Source organism: Gastrolobium bilobum, unplaced genomic scaffold, assembly GCF_033153095.1.
Source record: "Gastrolobium bilobum isolate Gb01-03AN ecotype WA unplaced genomic scaffold, APGP_CSIRO_Gbil_v1 utg12459, whole genome shotgun sequence".
In the NCBI taxonomy this organism is placed as follows: Eukaryota; Viridiplantae; Streptophyta; class Magnoliopsida; order Fabales; family Fabaceae; genus Gastrolobium; species Gastrolobium bilobum.
The window spans coordinates 59,316-79,784 of NW_026895767.1; the positions used below are offsets into that span (position 1 = coordinate 59,316).

General features: G+C 34.3%; 4 protein-coding genes across 4 annotated transcripts; 1 reads left to right on the top strand and 3 right to left on the bottom strand.

The window, feature by feature from the left end:
- Positions 1-3,012: 3,012 nt before the first annotated feature.
- LOC133295729 (uncharacterized protein At4g04775-like) lies at positions 3,013-4,005 on the top strand. Its single transcript, XM_061494581.1, has 3 exons — positions 3,013-3,138; positions 3,214-3,552; positions 3,877-4,005. The coding sequence occupies exons 1-3, from the start codon at positions 3,013-3,015 to the stop codon at positions 4,003-4,005; spliced, it is 594 nt and encodes a 197-aa protein (XP_061350565.1).
- Positions 4,006-4,678: 673 nt separating this feature from the next.
- On the bottom strand, positions 4,679-5,614 carry LOC133295730 (uncharacterized). The gene has a single exon (XM_061494582.1). It carries the CDS (start codon positions 5,612-5,614, stop codon positions 4,679-4,681), a length of 936 nt encoding a protein of 311 aa, XP_061350566.1.
- A 1,594-nt stretch (positions 5,615-7,208) lies between these two features.
- LOC133295731 (uncharacterized) lies at positions 7,209-7,811 on the bottom strand. The gene has a single exon (XM_061494583.1). It carries the CDS (start codon positions 7,809-7,811, stop codon positions 7,209-7,211), a length of 603 nt encoding a protein of 200 aa, XP_061350567.1.
- A 4,219-nt stretch (positions 7,812-12,030) lies between these two features.
- On the bottom strand, positions 12,031-13,681 carry LOC133295735 (pentatricopeptide repeat-containing protein At5g66520-like). Its single transcript, XM_061494587.1, has one exon. It carries the CDS (start codon positions 13,675-13,677, stop codon positions 12,046-12,048), a length of 1,632 nt encoding a protein of 543 aa, XP_061350571.1. The 5' UTR covers positions 13,678-13,681; the 3' UTR covers positions 12,031-12,045.
- Between the last annotated feature and the right edge of the window lie 6,788 nt (positions 13,682-20,469).

The following is a 20,469-nucleotide window of genomic DNA, read 5'->3' on the forward strand; positions in this document are numbered from 1 at the left end:
GCTCTAGTGGAGGGGCAAACCAACCTGTCCTCGTGGCTTCGGCCGAAGTGATGAGATCAATGAGGAAGAAAAAAGGTTCATCCAAAGTCTTTCTCCAGGTCTAAGATATTGGATTCTTGGAAGACCTCAGAACGAAGAAGAGAAGTGAGCTACAATATTGCGGGGGTATGGTGGTGGAAGGGGTGCCAAAAATCTGGATCCCAACCATCTTCAAGCCGAGGTCAGGAACAACGTAGAATCAGTACTCAAGATATTATGATAGCTAAAAGATCGACCTCGGAGATGGCAGAATCATCATTCTTAAGTCCTCCTACTAGCACCCCTTATGGGAACGTCCATAATCCTGATTACCAACCAACAATGGAAATGCCTTTTCCAGTTGTAAATACTAGCTCAACTAAGCTGAGCTCCGAGCCTTGCTTTTCTTGCGTATATTTGGGTGCCAAATTTATTTAGCAAGGCAACGATTTCATGGCTGATGTAGTCTTAGGTAGTTGCACCCGTCTAGATAAAACTCAGGAGTCGGGTCCTATTTTTGATAGTGTAGATCCTGCTATTGATATCTCATATGATACTCCTAGCTCATCCAGTAGTATTTTATTTAGTTCAGGTACATGTACCTTTTATTTTAATCTTCGAATTTTCTTTTTCTAGATTTTTATAGAGACACCTTCTGCAGAAGTAGGAATAAAGGTAACTCTTGCTGATCAAGGATCAACACTTCCCAACGTTGACTTAATCAGCCAATACCCCTGGGTGACTTCTGAGGTATTAAGCTTCAGGTCGAATATGAGCGTTGAAGATATATTCAGGCTTCCTATTGGCAACACGGTTGGATTCAACGTGTTCCCACCTGTAAAGAACGAACAGGCCTGCTCATGGAGAAATTCAGAGGAGCCTATTTCCTTTTTCTTTTACCGGGATCTGGTCACCAATGTCGGACTCTGATTTTGTTTTTCGAAGTTCCAAATAGACCTTTAAACCATCTTCGCCTTGCTCCCACTCATTGTTCCTTCCATCTCAGCATATTTAATCTTTCAGCAGAACTAGAGCTAGATGTTTCTTATTCCTTCCATGCAGAATTACGCTTCCTATTAGTCCTCTATAGTCTTCCTAACTCTGATTCGTAGTATAAGGTACTAGGGTCAATAGTGCCTTGCAACTGCATAAAACAGAGAAACTAAGAAAAATAGGTCCACACAACTTACAGAAATAAAACAAAATAAATAAAAAAGATCCAATCTATGATTTAATAGATATTATTAATGTTGATAGCGCTCAATCCCTGGCAACAACGCCCAAACTTGTTGCAATCACGACAAGTAGCAGTTGTACAAGTAATAAATTGATAAGTAAGATATCCTTCCCACGAGGATTGGTCTATCAAGCAATATCTATGCAATCAAAGTTGGATTAACCGTAAAAGTTGTTGGGAATATGATTGAAATATAAACCACAAACTAAAACTAACAATTAATTAACAAGAACAATAATCAAGAACCAAGAATAAATGACGATGTGAAATAAGGATGCAAAGCATAACTAGGGTGTTGATTTCCCTAATATCTTCCTAATGAATCTTCCATTTCCTATATATTAGATCAAATTGTATATATTAATTATTGCTTAAATTTTTGAAGAGTACTTTATATATTTGATTCATATAATAGATAACTTAAAATTTTTATTTTATTTTTCATATATATATATATATATATATATATATAATTGGCAGGATTAAAAATATAAACATGTCAAAGATTATTATTTGGCCTTTGGCAATATATGAATCTCAAACCTAATACTTACATTTTGGTTCAAATACCATATATAATGTTTAAAAATGATATATTTATTATTTAAAGCGTCATTTTTGTTTGAAATTTGACTTATGATAACTTTAACATATCAATATGCTCTTAATTGATTAAAGTTGATGTCTTACATGAAAGTTTAACTTTAACATGGTAGAACAAAAAAAAAACTTTAACATAGTATAAGTGTGTTAAAAAAACTGGATCGAACTGACCTGGTCGATCCAAAATTGGTAAATCGATTATATAATTGGTCCGAATTTCATATGGGATCTTATATGTAATAGAACCGATGCCAACTCGCCGATTTTTTTAAAAAATCAGTGACTTATCCAAACCGGTCGGCTCGTAATTTTTTAAAACAACAACACAGACAATGATCCTATCTCAGTAGACATATGTATTTAAAACAAAAATTATGGAGTAATTTATTTTTCTTCTTACCCAACTATGAACTCGAGTAGAGAGAAAGAGGACAAGTTAGGGAGCAAGGGTTGAAAATGAGATCTGATAGTAGCTTGTTTCCTTTTAAAATAGAGAAAAAAATAAAGGGAATGGAGCTCATAGACACACACACACACAGAGTCTTACCAGTTACCGGTTTGGACTTGCAGCGGGCATTGTGCAAAAATCACCAGAATGGGTAAAGGCTTAGGGCAAGAAGGGAACAACACAAAAATAGTTTTTCTTAGAGTAAACACCCTTTTTGGTCCCTGGCAATATCCACGAAGTCTTTTTTAGTCCCTGGCAATAAAAAAGGACCAAATTGGTCCCTAAAATTACAAAAAACGGGACACGTTAGTCCTTCTGTCAACTCCTCCGTCACTGTCAAACTAACGGTGCCCATGTGGCACGTTATCTGCTGATGCGAACTGGACGGTTGACACGTTGGAAAGCTGAACGACGACGTTTTAAAGCAAATGGGTTGCAACGTGTGTAATGGAGAGGCCGATGTCGTTTCCTCTCTTGATAATGAACCCTAATAATGAAAAAACCCCAAATTCCTTGAATCGGACCCTAAATCGGAAACTCCATCCCCCAAATTGATGAGCAAATCCCTAAACAGCAATACGCCCCCAAAATGTCTGCACTTTGATGATTGAAACTCCACGATAGTAAAACCCATCAACCAGATTTCTGGGTGTGGGAGAAGATGAGTGTTTCTTCTGGCATGGGGGGATCAAGTATGAGTAAATCAATGGGGGGAAGAACAATGACAAGGACCGTCGGTTGGAGGTGCAAATGTGGGAGACAAAGTATTGTCTATACCTCCAAAACTGAGAGGAACCCAAACAGGGCTTTCCTTGGATGTCCTAATTTCAAGGTATGAATTTGTAATCTGCCCCTTTATTGAGTTGGAACACTTGCTAACCGTGGTTTTTTTTTTTTTTTTTTGCAGGAGAAGAAGCCCTATTGTGATTTTTTTAGATGGGTAGATGACATGTGTAATGAACCCATGGAGCTGGAAGAAGCAAGAATTAACACTGTGGAGTTGGATGTTGCTGAAATTAACTTCAAGTTGAAATATGTGGAGATGATGATGAGAGAGCAAGATGTGAAGATTACTGAGCAAGGAATGAAGCTTCATCAGCAGGAAAGAAAACTGAATGATGTATACCTGAAGATGGTGGAGGAGTTAGATAGGATGGACAAAAAAATTAGGATAATTGATAGGTCAGCTAGGGTCTTAGGTGCTTGTGTTGGTGTGATCATGATCTGTATGTTTGTTGTTAGTGTGGTAAAAGTGAAAACAAGTGACCCAAATGTATTTTCCCTTCAGTAAATTGTAATGAGTACTCCTTCTTTATGTGTTAGTGCCAATCTGTTTATGTGTATTATCATATGGCTATTATAAAAAAGCCTTGAATGTATTCCTCTTTTTGATTATGGCATCATATATTTGTGCCTTGGTGAAATGCTATACTGGATGCTAAGTTTTTGTTATTATGGACTATTGCATAGTTAGGCATCGATTGAAGGATAAAAGATTGCTACATTGTTTCACAAATAGATATAGATTGCTACTGATATAGATGCATAACTCATGACATTGCTGATGCAGAAGTTGCATACTGTTATGCATATTTTGTTACTGATTCCAGAACACGAGGACCATTTAGGTCCCTGTCAATGTTACACGAGGGTCGTTTTGGTCCCTGACAAAGTGGACAGGGCCCTTATTGGTCCCTGATTCCAGAATTATAGGACATGAGTTCTTGATGTCCAAATTCTGGTTATGCAGCACTCATTTTAAAAAACAGTAGTGCATTTTTGCAGATATTATGTTGTCCTTGACTTATATGCCTTGCCATCAGAAATGCACTTAACATCAGAAATACAGTATGTAAGGGTCCAAATTGGTCCCTCACAATGACTGTCAGGGTCCTAATTGGTCCCTGCAACCAGAAAATTGGGCATGATCTGTTTTGCCAGAAACATTAAACAACCTGCACCAGAATGCAAATATGGCAGGTAAATGCAAATATGGCCATATGGAATGACCAGTAACCAGAAAATATGGCCAGCACAAACCAGTAACCAGAAAACCATAACACTATTCACATGCATCATAACCAGAAAATTTGACATTCATCAACCCTGCCACATAACATGCATAACAAGTAACACATAATTGTCTTCCTAGAACTAGAAACCAGTAGTGTATTACAAATAAAAGCCAACTAATAGGAATCATAAGTGAGGCCTATAAATACAATATGGCCATGCATCAAAAAATTTACATTATATCCAACACCCTAAAGGCCTCCAAAAACAAATGGTCAGAATTTACAAAAAAATCCCATTATATCCACTCCTTGTCAGTTGGCTCATGCACTACTCCCTTGTTCTTCTTCATCAGCAGCTCATTTTCTTGAGGATCGCCTTGGTGGCCTGAAACCAGGTGTTGTCATGAAGTGCATAAATCTGCTTCGTGTGCCACTGCTTGCTGCCTTCATTGTCTCTTCAGTCAACACTGCATTTGCTTCTTCTGGATTTGAAGGAGGTGGGCTGCCTCTTCTCAAGTTGCCTTGATGTGGTTGCTGAGAACTACCAACTTCTGAAGGGCCTCCTTGACTTAATGAGATTTCATCTACTGAGTCAGTGCCAATCCTCACAGATTGTGGTCTTGCTTGGCTTTTATCTGTTTTGGAAGCTGGTGGCCCCTTACAACTCTTGGCATAGTGTCCAGTCTGACCACATTTAGTACACTTGGCTTCATATGTCCTTTTGACTTTCTTTGTCATGCTCTCTTGGTCTTCAGTTGGGTCCTTCTTCCTGTGTTTCTTGGGACGCCCAATTGGCCTTTTAAGTTTTGGTGGAAGAGGTTTGGGTTCATCAGATGCAGGCCAATACTTGTCCGAATTCACTGGGTTTAAGGTGTGCGCATATGTGGCATGCAATGCATCCACTGTAAGCCATTTATGGACATAGTTCTCTGCTGGCTCGTTTTTGTGACAAATGGCTGCTATAGCATGCTCACAAGGCAGTCCAGTCAACTGCCATGCATTGCATGCACATGTATGTGTTGTTAAATTGACTCCAACTCTTTCACATTTCCCACTGACCTCATAGATATCTTGCTGCAAATTTCTAGTCCAAGTGGGTGTCCATGAATTGCTAAGTACCTTTAACTGATCCAGTTTCTTTTGCTGAGCAGGAGCAATTTTACCCCGAACAGTTCCTAACACCCTCTGATGTGCAGCCATCCTTCTCATAATGTAGCATCTCAGTTCCTTCAATAGAGTGATGATCAGTTTTGACCTATATCCAACAATCTTGGCATTCCATACCTCTGCCATGTTGTTTGTGATATTATCACATTTCGGCCAGTGGCTAAAATAAGCTTTCACCTAACTTGAGGGCTGAATGTTATCCAAGTACTTCCATGCAGCCTCATTCTTCCCTTTCAATCGTGCCATTGACTTCTGAAACTGTGGGACAGTGGTGCATCTTGAACATTCCCAGAGCATGGCTCGAATTGCCTTGTCTTTCCATTGCTTTATGAAATTCTTCCAAACATGCTGCACACAAAAACGATGATATGCACCAGGCATCACCTCTTACAGTGCTGGAATCAGCCCCTACACACAGACAAAAAAAAAAGGTATCACATGGCAATGTTACTCGAGGGTCGTTTTGGTCCCTGACAAAGTGCACGGGCCCATTGGTCCCTGACTTATAGAAATATGTGAAGGAAAAACAGAAATGCACATCAGAAATGCACTGCATCATAAACAAATGTTGTCCATGCACTTAACATATGTAGGGGTCCAAATACAAATAAACCAATAAGCAATATAGTGAGATCAGAATGCACTATGAAGGAAAAACAGAGTAAACAAATATGTGGCTGAATACTAAAGCAAGTTCAAATGAAATAAGCTTAACAAACTTTCTGTTGGTCAGAAATAAAATTCCACCCAAACACTGCATTAGGGCCAATGTCTTCCTGTAACAGGGTTAAAAACCACTTCCATATCTCTTTTGTTTCACTATCTACAACTGCATATGCGATGACATAGAAGCTTTTGTTGGCATCCTCCCCAACTGCACTTAACAATTGACCTCCATAATATCCTTTCAAGAAACATCCATCCAAACCAATTAAGGGCCTGGAGCCAGCTTTGAACCCTCTCTTGCATGCATCCAGACAAATGTACAACTTAGAAAATATGGGTGAGGAGTGCGGACCAGGTTGTGGGATCACTTGCATTTGACATGTAGACCCGGGATTGCTTCTCAATAGCTCACCTAAGTAGTCTCTCAATTTTGCATACTGTTCTTTTTCACACCCTTCTATTTTGGCCTTGGCTTTATGAAGTGTCTTGGTCACTTTCTTCAAATGGACATGAACTTTGTACTCTTCTTTCATGTGGTCGTAGGCCTCAGCCCTTGTCATGTTCGGCTGTGTCATTTTAGCCTTTTTTCTAATTTCTTTGCAACCCATTCCCTACTTGCCCTCTTGTTTCTAAAAAGTATGCAGCAAGTGTGGATGTCATTAAAAGTTTTGACTTGGAAAGCTGTCATCTTGTTGTTCCACGCACAGTAAATCATCCAATCACATTCATCACTACTACACTTTGCTGGGGCTCTGACTTTGTCATTCTTCAGTCACTTGAATTGTCTTCCTAGATCAATACTGTAGTCTTTGACAGCATTTTTAAATTCTTGACGACTCACAAACTCCTTCCCCAGCTCTAAGTGTACATGACCAAACTTCTCATGCACATTAAACTTTGAATTGACAACCTTTTCCTCCTCCTCAGCACCACTTGAAGGAGGCGTGTTCAACTCTTCAGAGTTATACCCATACCCACCTTCCTCGAAAGACATTGACTTCTCCTCCTCATCCATTGTATCTTCCCCTGCCACATCTTCAACCTCCTTTTTTTCTTATTTTTTTTGCTTTCTTTTTCCAGCAGCTTTACCCTTCCCCTTGCACTCCTCTTCACTCTCTGTTTCTGTATCATACATAGGTGGAGGAGGTTTATATGGCTCATTCTCCACACTATCATCTGAGTCAGTAGAAAACTCATCACCATCTCCACTATCATCCTCATCACTATCTCCACTATCATCCTCAATACCACCTCCACTATCATCCTCGTCCTCATCACTGCCTTCCACGGGTGCAAGTGCAATAATATCAGGGATGGAAATGCAATGATCAAAATATATTTTAATGAAGTTCCCATTACTTAATGCAGCCTTTAGCATCTCCACAATATCAGAGTCTGTATTCAGAGGCCTTAAACCACTGTCTAAATCCATTGCGTTTTGCATGAGCCACAACATCTGATCACATTTCTCATACCCATATCCCTTGAACAGAGTATCAAGGTCACGCAGGTTGACGAAGTCAGCATCCATCTCAGGTAAGTCATCCACTTTGCCATTTACATAGGTTAGGACCCCTTTATCATCTCTCTTCAACACACCCCCATGATGATACCTTATCACTATATATTCATCCATCTGAAAGAAAAAATACACCATGACAGTTACTAGCCATTTGCAACAATTCTATTTTAACAACTTCCATAAACCAATCATATTTTCACAACAATTCTAGCCATTTGCATATATAAATCAAGAAGGGAATGTTAACACACAGGGCTGTAAATTGCAACAAAAAAATCTCACATTTACAATAAGCTTAACAATTACAATAAATTCATGCGAACATCAGGGTCCACAAAGCAATTTGACAATGCCAATAACCATATACATCACCCTCAACACTGCCGTGTAACCATAAAACCCAGTAACGTGCAAAAAAATTTCACCTTTACAAATTATACATGCACTAAAAAATTGGGGACCACAAAGCACTAAAAAATGGCAATAAACTATACAAACTGGTAGTGAGGGGGACCACATACATAAAAAACGTATTTTTTTGGTAAAGCCTAACCATAATAACACACAATGGAGCGCACATGGGGGACCATCATCCAACAAAGAATAGACAACATGAAGTGAGGGGGGACCACAAATATTGAAGAATTTCTAAAAAAAACTTACCCTAATGCATATAAGAAAACTGCCACACTCGAACTTCCTTTCACCACCACAGAACCAGCCTTTCGACAACCTTCAATGACCACGCTTGATTGTCTTCCCTGCAACCACGGTCTTCGACAACCCTCGTCGTTCAACGAAGTTTCCAGTGGAGGTCAACAATGGTGTTCCAATAATATGCAAAGACTTAGTGAAATAAGAACGACTCTCCACGGTAACTTGTGTTGATGCCTCTTGTTTTCATAAATATAAAACGACATCGTGCAGAAAATTGGAAAGCTATGTACCTTTTTGGAAGAAAACGTCGTCGTTCAGCGTTCCAACGTGTCAACCGTCCAGTCAGCGTCAGCAGATAACGTGCCACATGGGCACCGTTAGTTTGACCGTGACGGAGGAGTTGACAGAAGGACTAACGTGTCCCTTTTTTTGTAATTTTAGGGACCAATTTGGTCCTTTTTTATTGCCAGAGACTAAAAAGGACTTCGTGGATATTGCCAGGGACCAAAAAAGGTGTTTACTTTTTTTTCTTATTTTGCAGAAATGGAATTGTAAATTTAAATTTAAATTTTCCAACCAAAGGCCTGAGAAAATGGACTTGCCAGGCTTTTGATGCAACCTACTCTAATTTTCAAACGAGTATTTTTATGTAAATTTTCAATTTAATCCTTAAAATTCATTAGGATCATTAAATTGGTCCTTTTTTTCTCGAGTTTTACTACTAATACCATTAAAACATATATATTTTTTAGTAGTCAAATTTAAATTCACAAAAATGGTTAATACATTTTACACCCTAAAGTATGGAGAATGATATACTTACCACCAAAAATTTTTATCACCTTTACAACTAACCTAATCACCGTTAATTTCTGTCAATCTAACGGTTATAATTTATTGAAAATTATTTGGTCGCATTTATTAATTAATTATTAATTCCAAATAAATTCAATAAATTATAACCGTTAGAATAATAAAAATCAACGATGATTAGATTGGTTGTAAATGTGGTAAACGTTTTTGGAGATAAGTATATCCTACCCCTAAAGTATTGTCATTTCATCACCTTACTTTTTTTTTTTGCATTAAACTAATTAATTTACTTACACATAAAACTATACTTCAAAAAAGTACAGTTAATAATAAATAAACTTTTAACAAGTTAAGCAATAAAAAATTTTGTTCACGTGGTCACAAGTGACAACAAGAGCATGTATCTTTTGTTGTTTTCGAGTCTGTTTATTTATTTTTTAATTAAAAAATACAATGTCGTTGAATTGAAGGCAAAACTGCTCTTCTTCTAAGTCTCTTTGGGGTGTTTGGTACGAAGAATTTAATAGGAATATAAGGAAAGTGGGGTAGGGAAAGTATAGTAACTATGTTTGGTATGGTTTCAACTTAAAAAATATCGGTATATTTTTCATCCCATGCATTTCGTTTTCAACTGAGGAAGGGAAAAAAATATGCAGTTTGAAGTATGGTATTTTTTTATTCTGAGTAATGGAGAAACCCATTTTACAAGTTGTGGACTAAAATGTCTCGAAAAAGTGGATGTCGTACAACTTCTGAAGTATCAAATTATAACAACTTATATGAATCGTCGTTAGTCGCGAGCCAAGGTAAGTTTTTAAATTATAACACCTTGATTACGAAACGCAGGATGTTCTACTCCATTAATTTTTTTTAATAATTTATTACTTATTTTTTATTATTTTAATTTTTGAAATATTTTTATGAACTATTTTAGTTTCTTTGTAATACAAAATATTAATACCTTAGTTCTTTGAATTATTTTATACTAATTTAATTCTTCAATATATCAAATCTCAGTATTTAATTTTGTAATCATGCAAAATGTTATCAAATTAATATTTAAATTAGGATTCATTTACCATCATTTTTCTCTAACCCATTTACCATCATTTTTAACATTTAGGATAATTTCATAATTTCATAACACATTCCCATTAATATTTCATCATCAACCAAACATAGCATTAGTAAAAATAACTCAACTTTTTCGGCAAATTTTTTGCTTACCAAACACTTTTTCGTAACTTACCCGAGCAAAAATATTACCATCATATTCAGAGAATTTTTTTTTCTCAGCAATAAAAAATTTCTCTCATACCAAACAACCCCTTAGTTTTATTGGTGTGATTCTTATGGATGGAAATGTTTAAGATATTAAATGTATAAGGACAGAACAAATATTGTATGTTACTTTGATCCTTTGTTGGACAAAGATATATAATTTATTATTTTCATATTTGAATATTTGGAATAAATATAACTTTTTACATGTATTTCAGTATATTTATAGTTTTTTTAATATACATTATAGATTTACATATACTTAACGGGTCATGCAATTTAACTAGTGACCCACTGGTTGAACTAGAGACCCATTATCTAGACCGGGTCGAGTTTACTAACATTAGGTATGACTCCATTTGTTTGAATGACATGACAAAATAAGTTAAACCCGATGAGTCAACCTGTCAACCAACCAAAACAAGGCGGATTGGATAGTATATTTCCACCCACCAACCCAAATAACCAGCCTATATGCGGAGCCAGTTAAAACGGGACTTAATAGGTGGAGCGGGTCAACCCACATGTAATTTTTTTAAAAATATATATTAAATATTGGATTATGGCTTGATTGATCTATGTGAATGATTATTATGTGAGACAACTTTTCATTTAAGGTCATAATGTTATTATTTCACTATGTAAATTATTTTTTATTCACTTTTGATTCGGCTGGAAAAGTGATTATCACAAACAATAAAAGAAACTTAAACTTGTTTTTGGATTCAAATGCCAGTATCTATACAAATCAAATTAAAGCTTATGAAATTCTAATTAGAGGATGCAATTATGTGTTCATTTGTAAATATTTACATGTTTGATGTCATTATTTTGTTATATAATAACACTAAAATTATTAATTAATCTTAAGATATGTTTTATATATTTTGTTAAATGGAATTATTGGTTTAAATTATCCTTTTGTCTTTAACTTATTGCTTGATGGGTTTTTTAAACTTGAGAAATATTTAGATGTTAGAGCTTAGAAATAAAAGATTAGCATTAATATGTTTAATTTTTTAAATATTTTATTTTTTAGGCGAATTGACGAAATTGGTATTTTTAATCCACTTGGGCCAACGATTCTATTTCCCTCACTTCAATTTATGCGTAATAACTTAAAGATTAATCCAACAAACCATATTATTGCATTTCCCGTAATTTGCCACATTATTATCAATTCGTAATAAATAAATAAATAATAATGATATAAAATTGCTAGAATAATTAATATTAGGATATAATAATGCCTATTTTTTATGGGAAAAAGATTATCAAGTCGCAGTATACAGGTGTCAAAACGGGCTTAGCAACTTGATAATGCCATTATCACCCGGAGCAAAAAAATGGAATGAGATGAGTAGATAATCAGATTCAGGGATAAACGCCATCATAAACAAGGAAGGAGATAGAAAATTCACTCTGCTTTCTGTTTACAGCCAGTTGATCTTCAATTGAATTAAATAAGGAAGAGCAAGATGTGATCAATGGTTTTATGATGAAAATTTCCTTAACAGTATTCTTGATCTTTGGGAGTTCTTAATCATGTGGTAACAATTATTTTGATGAGATTTCACCCTACTAATAAAGTTATACTTCTGCTGATAACTCACTGTACTCATATCTTCATCTCGTTACTTAATCTATTTAAAACCAATACTAGCTCTTTCATGGGAAGTTCAGATGATCCTCCAGCTGAAAATTCTTGAACTACCCCATTGATTTCAATCATGCTACATCCTGGTATTTTCTTTTTTATTCTTCTTTCTTTCATCAAATTCCTAATTCTTTTGGCAGCATCAAACCTGCCAGCTTTGGCATATATATCACACAAGTTCATATAGAAAGCATGATTATGAGGTTCCAAGTTTATCAAATGACAAGCTACCTTTTCTCCTAATTCTACATTCCCATGCATTTGACAACCTCCAAGTAATGCACCCCAGACATAAACATCTGGCTTCATTGGCATGATTCTTATGAGAATCTCTGCCTCATCAAAGAGCTTGGCTCGACTAAGAATATCAACCATGCAAGCATAGTGATAAACTTGTGGTTCAATTAAGTAAACATGTTTCATTATATCAAAACACCATCGACCTTGCTCTACCAAACCAGAATGAGCACAAGCTGACAATAATCCAACAAATGTGACATGGTTCGGCTTTACTCCAACTCTTTGCATCTCTAAAAAACAATCAAAAGCATTCCAACCAAATCCATGAAGAGCGAACACAGAAATCATTACTGTCCATGCTGAGGCATCCTTCTCAGGCATTTCTTTGAAGATCTCAAATGCTTGCTGCACATGCCCACATTTGCCATACATATTCACCAGTGCTGTTCCAATTACCACATCACACTCTATGCCATTTCTTCTCAGATAACCATGCACCCATTTACCATGGTCTATAGCACCAATTTGAGCACAAGCTGAAAGCACACTAGCTACTGTAATCTTATCAGGTTTAACCACATCATCATCACTCAGAAGCTGCATTTCATGGAAAAGTTCCAGCGATTCCTTTGCCCTGCCACCTTGAACCAACCCTGTAATAATCGAATTCCAAGTTATGATATTCTTCATATTCATCTTCCTAAACAAATCCAATGCCATGTCAAGTCCTCCATTTCTCAAGTACCCAATAACCATTGAGTTCCAAGTGACAACATCTGTAACCAACATTTCATCAAACAACTTCCTGGCACTATTTAACAACCCACAAGTCATATACAAACTGATCAAAGAATTCCCAACAAAAACATCGTTCAAAAATCCAAACTTTATCACATGGGCATGAATAACTTGGCCAGTAGCACCATCCAGCCACCTAGTGCAACCCTTTACAAGGAAAGGAAAAGTAAGGCAATTGGGCACAAAGCCCTTGCAAAGCATTTGCTTAAACATCATCAATGCCCTGCAAAAAAGGGTGTCATCACCTCCTTCCATGCCTGCATATGCTCTGATCATGATGTTGTAGACACGAAGATCTGGGTTCTTGATCATACGAAAAACATTGGTAGCATAGCTGAAAGAACCATAATTGGAAAAGGAGCAAAAGAAAAGGAGACGGGTAATGAGATAATATTGGTCACCAGTATGTAAAGTTGGGGACTTTAGAATCTGGGTATGGATTCTTTTGAGCTCTCTCAGGTTCTTGCATTCTTCAATCAATCTAGAGAGTATGATCTTGAGCCTACTGGATCCCACAGTTCTGAACTCAAGGAGACTAACCATAACCATGATCATGAACTGACAACAATAAAGCACAAAAGTAAATCTCCCAACATCACTCTTGAATCAACCAAAATTGAACCACTGATCCAACAATGAAAGAAGTTCAATATTATGGATTCAATTTAAATCCAAGCCAAAGGATAAATCGAAGTCATTGGGCGATAGGGGCGGACCTAGGGGGCATTAGGGGAAATATCTTCTTTACTCGGTCATCATTTACTCAATTTAAAAAATATAATATATAAAGAGGAAGGATATTCTTACTACCAAAATTTTTTACTACTAACTAACTACCTATCTAATCACCGTTGAATCAAAGAGAGAGAATGTTAAAAAAAATTTGAAAAAAGAGAAAAAGTTGATAAAATAGTGATTAGATAGGTAGTATGTTGGTAGTAGAAAATTTCAGTAGTAAGAATATCTCTCCTCTATTTTCTTTACAATTTTACCCTTTTTTTAATGGTTTTTTTTTTTTTTTCTGAAAATTATCATTATATTTTACTTTTAGTAAAGGAGTACATACTACACTAGCACACCAAAGATGTGCTCGGCATTAGGAATGACCCCGCCCCTCCTTAAAATAAAAAAAAAATAAAAAAATTATATATACAAAATATTATTTTAATAATATTAGTGGATTGTCTATCTTTGTCCTACAAATTAACTCTCTCAAATTAAAAAATAAAAAATTTTAAAAGAAAATTTTATCCCCTCATCTTTAAGTAGGGATATAAATGGGTCACAAGTAAGGGTGCTAAACGAGCCAGAGGCCTTACAGGGGCCTCTGGCTCGACTCGTGAAGGCCTGAACTTACATGTCTAAAATCGATTGCTGGAGCAAGACTTGGACTTGTATAAAAACTCATTTAATAAAAAGGCCTCAGGCTTAAATTCAAAAGCTCGGCCTTAGAGCCTATCAGGCTGGCCTAATATATTAATTTTTATTTTTATTTTATATTTTTTATACTAATTGTGATAGCCATTTCTCTCTCTCAATTCATTTCATCCCATTTTATTAATTAAACATACTTTTTGAATGATTATGTTTTATATTATGCTGTTTGGATATACATTAAATTTATGAATATTTATGGAATTACTAGTGTTGTTGATTGTATATTTTGTTTGGATAAATTTTTGTTATTTTTTTTTTTAAATAGGCTAACAAGCTAAATCAGGCTTTTACTTTTTGTAAATAAGACAGGCCACAGGCTGAAATTATATTCGTAACAGGTAACAGGCTTGGTCAGGCCGACACATTTAAACACAGGCTTAGCCTTTTAAGACCAAAGCTCCGCTCGGCTCGGCACGTTAACACCCCTGGTCACAAGTCTATTTTAACATGTATGGTCTCTAAATATCTAGCTCAGTTCATATTTTTAATTAAATAATATTTCATTTTATTAATTAAAAATAAGCATTTTTTAACTTTATAATTTTTCTAATAAATAATATTTTGAGTAAACACCCTTTTTAGTCCCTGTCAATATCTACGAAGTCCTTTTTAGTCCCTGGCAATAAAAAAAGACCAAATTGGTCCCTGAAATTACAAAAAAAGGGCCATGTTAGTCCTTATGTCAACTCCCAAATATGTAGAGTGGCCCTTTTCTTGTACTTTCAGGAACCAATTTGGTCCTTTTTTATTGCCAGGGACTGAAAATGACTTCGTAGATATTGCCAGGGACTAAAAAGGGTGTTTACGCTAATATTTTTGTGTTTGACAAAATTGTCTATTTCTGACATTTTCATTAAAAAATATTATTTGACTTATAGGTGTTGTATGCATCTACGTATCTTGTTTTTGTTTGTTGAACATATGTTTATGTAATTATGTGTATGATTTATCTTTTTATTTGTTTCTCTTTATTTATTTAATTATTATTTGTTCAGAAGCAAAGGCCACATTGTTACTGAAATGATAAGCAGAAATAAACATATCAGTAACATATATTTTTATTATTGCAGATGACATTCATTCTTAATTTTTGTCACTTTCTTTTGTTCTTTTGTTTTTTTTTTAATTTCTATCTTTAAAGGTCTTTTTCGTGAATATTTTCTATTTTTTTAGTGGTTTCTGGTTAGATATTAATAATATTTTTAAAAACACATTGGTCATAGAATAATTCATGCTATTTGTAGGTGATTATTATAAGAAAGAGTGGTACGACTAATGCTTATTTTAGGAGAAAGAATGGTGAGTCTTCATCCCCGTCTACTCCTACTGTTGAATTATCAAATGTTGAGACCCCTCCTTCAAAGTCTCCTATAATTGAAAATAACGAGATACTCAAAGAAGTTTATCTTCCTTCATTGGAAAGAGATCTTGCGCTATGCCCTTCAATATGGAAATATACTATAAATCAACAAGATGAAATTCGCCGTACTTATTTTAAACTCGGTCCATTTCAGTGTAAATTCAAAATTATCCTTTGTCTGGGCTAGAGAAGAAGCGACGTCATTTTTGCTCTTGGTTTGATATGTTTCCTTCTTGGTTAGAGCATTCTCAAACTAAAGATGTTGCATATTGTTTGCCTCGTTACTTTTACTTCTATCTTTATTTTATTTATTTGGTAAACACAAAGGCCTAAGCCTAGACAAAACTGAAAAAGAAAACCAAACAACAAAGGAGAAACCTAACTCCTACACACCATAACTCTACCCACAGTGGCTAAGTCCGCAAGGAACAAAAAGTGGATTTTAAGTGGGGGATCCCACTAAATTTGCTAAATGACTTGATCTTCAGCGTCTCGAATAAGTTTGCCATCCAATTAGCACAGGCATTTCCCTCTCTGTATGTATGCATGAAGGCCACCAATGTAACACCCCGTCTCGAGCCGGTTTGTTAACTAACTTTATGGTCATAAAAACTTGACTTAGTTAATTAATTAGCGGAAGACTTCACTTTAATATCACCATAGATTACGACAGACTAAATGACGTAAATTTTTTTCTTTTAAAATCTATCACATAATTACCTTTCTATCTTATTAATTCTGATTTGTATTCTGATTATTTTGTTATTTAATTAGCAACTAAAAATAGTCACTAACATCTGCCCGAATATAATAACTAGTATTATTCCTGACAGAAAACGAACATGACGGCTGTAAATTGAACCTTTCCAAGGGACTACAATCCCACAAAATACACACAACTGATAAACAACAAGTCCAAAATATATCGAAAACTACATACAATCATAATCCATAACTGTAGATACATCACATCAAAAGATGGCTCTATCCCATAACTATGAAATCCTACGTCATCCTACATATACACAATACACCCTACTATCATAAATATACATATCTGCATATAGGCTAGTACAGCCTCAAAAGATAATCTGATAACTATGCCTCATCGAAATATCATACAGCCAAACTAGAGTAACATTTATACACAACAGACTCCTAAAATAAGCAGATAACATATATGCTCAGATCTACTCTTCAACCACAAGCTTCTTGCCCTTAGAACGGTCGCCAATAGCCGTGGTACCTGAAAAATATCCCTATAACGCGGGGTGAGATGAATCTCAATAAACTTGGGGTTTATGGAGCAGTCTCCACCTAAGAGTCCACTTCCTGCAAGAAAATATCAAGTACCAAACATAGATAACACCATATAATCCATATTAACAATTTCGTATCATATTCCTTTTCTGATAATTCTTACTTATTCTTATATCGTAATTTCTTATTAATCTTAAATTTGTTCATATCTTACTCGTAAGGTCTTCATCTTATTGTATATCTTATCATATCTACTAACATACTTATAATGATCAAAAAAATAAAGTTTCCTCGGCCATACCTTATGTACACTGTGATCATATCCTTACACGTTTCCACCGCTCATAAAACGTAACTTACACTTCCAAGACTATATCCTAGGGAAGATCATATCATATTAACTTATCATAACATTTCATAACATATCATAAATAATATCATATGTATGCACTATATGAATGCAACTATGCAAAGTATCAAAATTAACAACAGTTATATCCTTACGGAAACCATAATCGCCACTGATAATGGCGGAACAGCAAAAGACGGAGAAAACTCCTAAACCGAAAGCTTACCTGCATGCTTTCCGTTTCTACAACTGGTTTTTCACGAAGTCTATGAATTTTAGCTATCACGTGTAGTCCGTCTCACAGGGTTTGAATCTCTGGGATTCACACCTCTTGCTTTACACTGGTACCATAATTAACGTACTGTTAATGATAGTTTATTATATTATTTTGAGTAACCAACATTCTTTTGGTTATAAACATTCATTAACTTAGTGATTCCAACAATTCTTTATTATTACAATACATGCCATAGATACCTTCCTTTAAAGTACAAGTCATAATAGACCCTTAACTAGTTAGTTAAACTATTAACTTCTTATAAATATTTTTACCTTACATAAAGCTTAATAAATCCAAGAGTTAATATCTTTTTTGGTCCTCAGCAAATTTCACGATACCCGCTTTAGTCCCTAGCAAATAAAAAGGCCCATCGTGGTCCCTAAAAAAATTCAAAATGGACCTATTGTAGTCATTTTAGGGACTAATATGGGTCTTTTTTGAATTTGTAAGGGACCACGATTTCAACTAAATGGGTCCATTTTGAATTTCTTATGAACCACGATGGGTCTTTTTATTTGCTAGGGACTAAAAAGGGCATCGTGAAATTTGCTGAGGACCAAAAAGAGTATTTACTCTAAATCCAATTATTTTTATAAACATAGACAACCATGTCATATGTTCATAATCTACATAATTGTTAAACAATCGAACATATAGCCAATAAATCCATCAAGAAGATGAAATATCAATTATCACATTCCAAGCATACTTGTATCATATTCAATCACACTTACCATTTGCTACTAATTATTCATTCCCATAAAAAAAACACATTATATTTTTTTAACCATATATGGCCGAAGCTCATCTATCTATGTAAATTAACTTTTCTAATTTTTATGCTTAATTTTATAATCTTAATTCACACAAACATATCCCACAAATTCATTTACTTAACATGTATAGAAATACCATACATACTCATAAACATTAAATAATATAATTCTAAGATCCATACTTATATCTTTATAAATTGAATTATATCCTTCCCGTTATCATGAATTTTTATATATTTTCTTAATAATTTCTATTTACATCAACTTATAATATTTAAAGAAAAATCATAAATAATCATAACAAAATTCTAAAACTAAATAACTACATATATAGTATTCAAATAATTCCTTTTTAACTTACACTTACTAACCATCCACAATTTGCATATAATTTATAATTTCATTTAATCACATACGTAACACCAATACTTAATAACATAACCCAAAACTTCCTTATACAATCAAAATCCCATATTTTTCCCCCCCTTTTCATGTATAGATTCTCTTAAAATTATCTTACACATTATCAAACTCTCAATTTCTACAGAACCATAAAGACACCTATACAACAAGTAACTCAAATTATAACTTGGCATTTAGCAACCAAGTTAAAGTTCACAATTTTATCTAATCTTTACAACAATAATTTAATTCTTAAAACATAAGTACCTTTTACCACTTTGTACAACCACTTGGTCAAATTAAAAGAATAGTGATGTCTTTATTATAAACACTTCTTGAAAATTTATAAACTAAGAATGTGATAAAAAACATTAAACTATCTTACAATATATTTTAATCACATATTGACATAATTCAAACATGGATTATTTCACTTATCCTACAAGGATTTCACACTTTCTTTCATAAATTTTCCACTTACTTTATTTTAGGAGAGAGATAGACACAAGAAATGAAAATCATGGGAGAGAAAGTGAGTGATTTTTTTTAATTTAAATTTTAAATAAAAAAATAATTTTTTGTGTCTATCTCTCTCCTAAAATGACATAACTTTATCTTATTTAAAATGACAAACACTTTTTTCATTTATCAAACACCTAGGTTGCACCATTAATCATACAAAATCTGAAATTTACTTGGCACATATATCTTTCCTTTATTTTTGTTTTCAACACACCAACTTACATAGACTTCAAACAACCAATTATCAATCATGATTCATAAACTCTATCATTTTTATAAATACTTAACATCAAAACAGCCCCCAAACAACCATATAATTTCACTTGTAATTTCTAATCTAACACATCAAAAGAGTATAAATTAGTAAGGCTAACTTACCTATTCACAAAGAACAAATCTCAAAACTTCAAACCATGTAAAAATACATTTTTCCTTCCTTTTTTTTAAAACAGAGCGCTGCTGTATGAAGGAAAAAGAATGCTTTTCAAAACTTCTTTTCAAGCAAATAATGCTAGAATTGAAATCCTTACAAAAATCTACAAGTTTCATGAGGGCTATGAGTTAAAATTATCACTAGAACCTTACCTTTTGAGTGTGCCCTTTCTCCTTTGTGTTATTCGAATTCTTGCCAAGAGCTTAGTGCAACGTTCTTTTCTTTGAAAAGCAGGGAGAAGTTTCCATCGCATATTTAAAGCATAACTAGGCTTTAGTCACTTTTAACTTATACATGTTTTAACTTACCCTTTTTGCGCAATTCGAAATTTGAATTTGAATTTTGAAATTTTGAATTTAAATTTAAATTTAAATTACGAGTTAGGATAAAATTGAATTTGAATTTAATTTAAATTTAAGTTTGAAAATTAAATTCAGGAGGATAGGTTATTTAAGGATAAATTTGAATTATCCAAATCTATATCTAATAAAGATTGGATAAAGATTCTTTTTTATTTGAATTATAAAT

What these genes read in the sequence shown, in the direction of transcription:
- LOC133295731 (XM_061494583.1), bottom strand. Translation starts at nt 7,811, where the DNA reads ATGGTGTATTTTTTCTTTCAGATGGATGAATATATAGTGATAAGGTAT.
- LOC133295729 (XM_061494581.1), top strand. Translation starts at nt 3,013, where the DNA reads ATGGGGGGAAGAACAATGACAAGGACCGTCGGTTGGAGGTGCAAATGT. An exon ending in TTGGATGTCCTAATTTCAAG is followed by an intron (nt 3,139 to 3,213) that starts GTATGAATTTGT and finishes TTTTTTTTGCAG; the next exon opens with GAGAAGAAGCCCTATTGTGA. An exon ending in GTATGTTTGTTGTTAGTGTG is followed by an intron (nt 3,553 to 3,876) that starts GTAAAAGTGAAA and finishes TTGCTGATGCAG; the next exon opens with AAGTTGCATACTGTTATGCA.
- LOC133295730 (XM_061494582.1), bottom strand. Translation starts at nt 5,614, where the DNA reads ATGGCAGAGGTATGGAATGCCAAGATTGTTGGATATAGGTCAAAACTG.
- LOC133295735 (XM_061494587.1), bottom strand. Translation starts at nt 13,677, where the DNA reads ATGATCATGGTTATGGTTAGTCTCCTTGAGTTCAGAACTGTGGGATCC.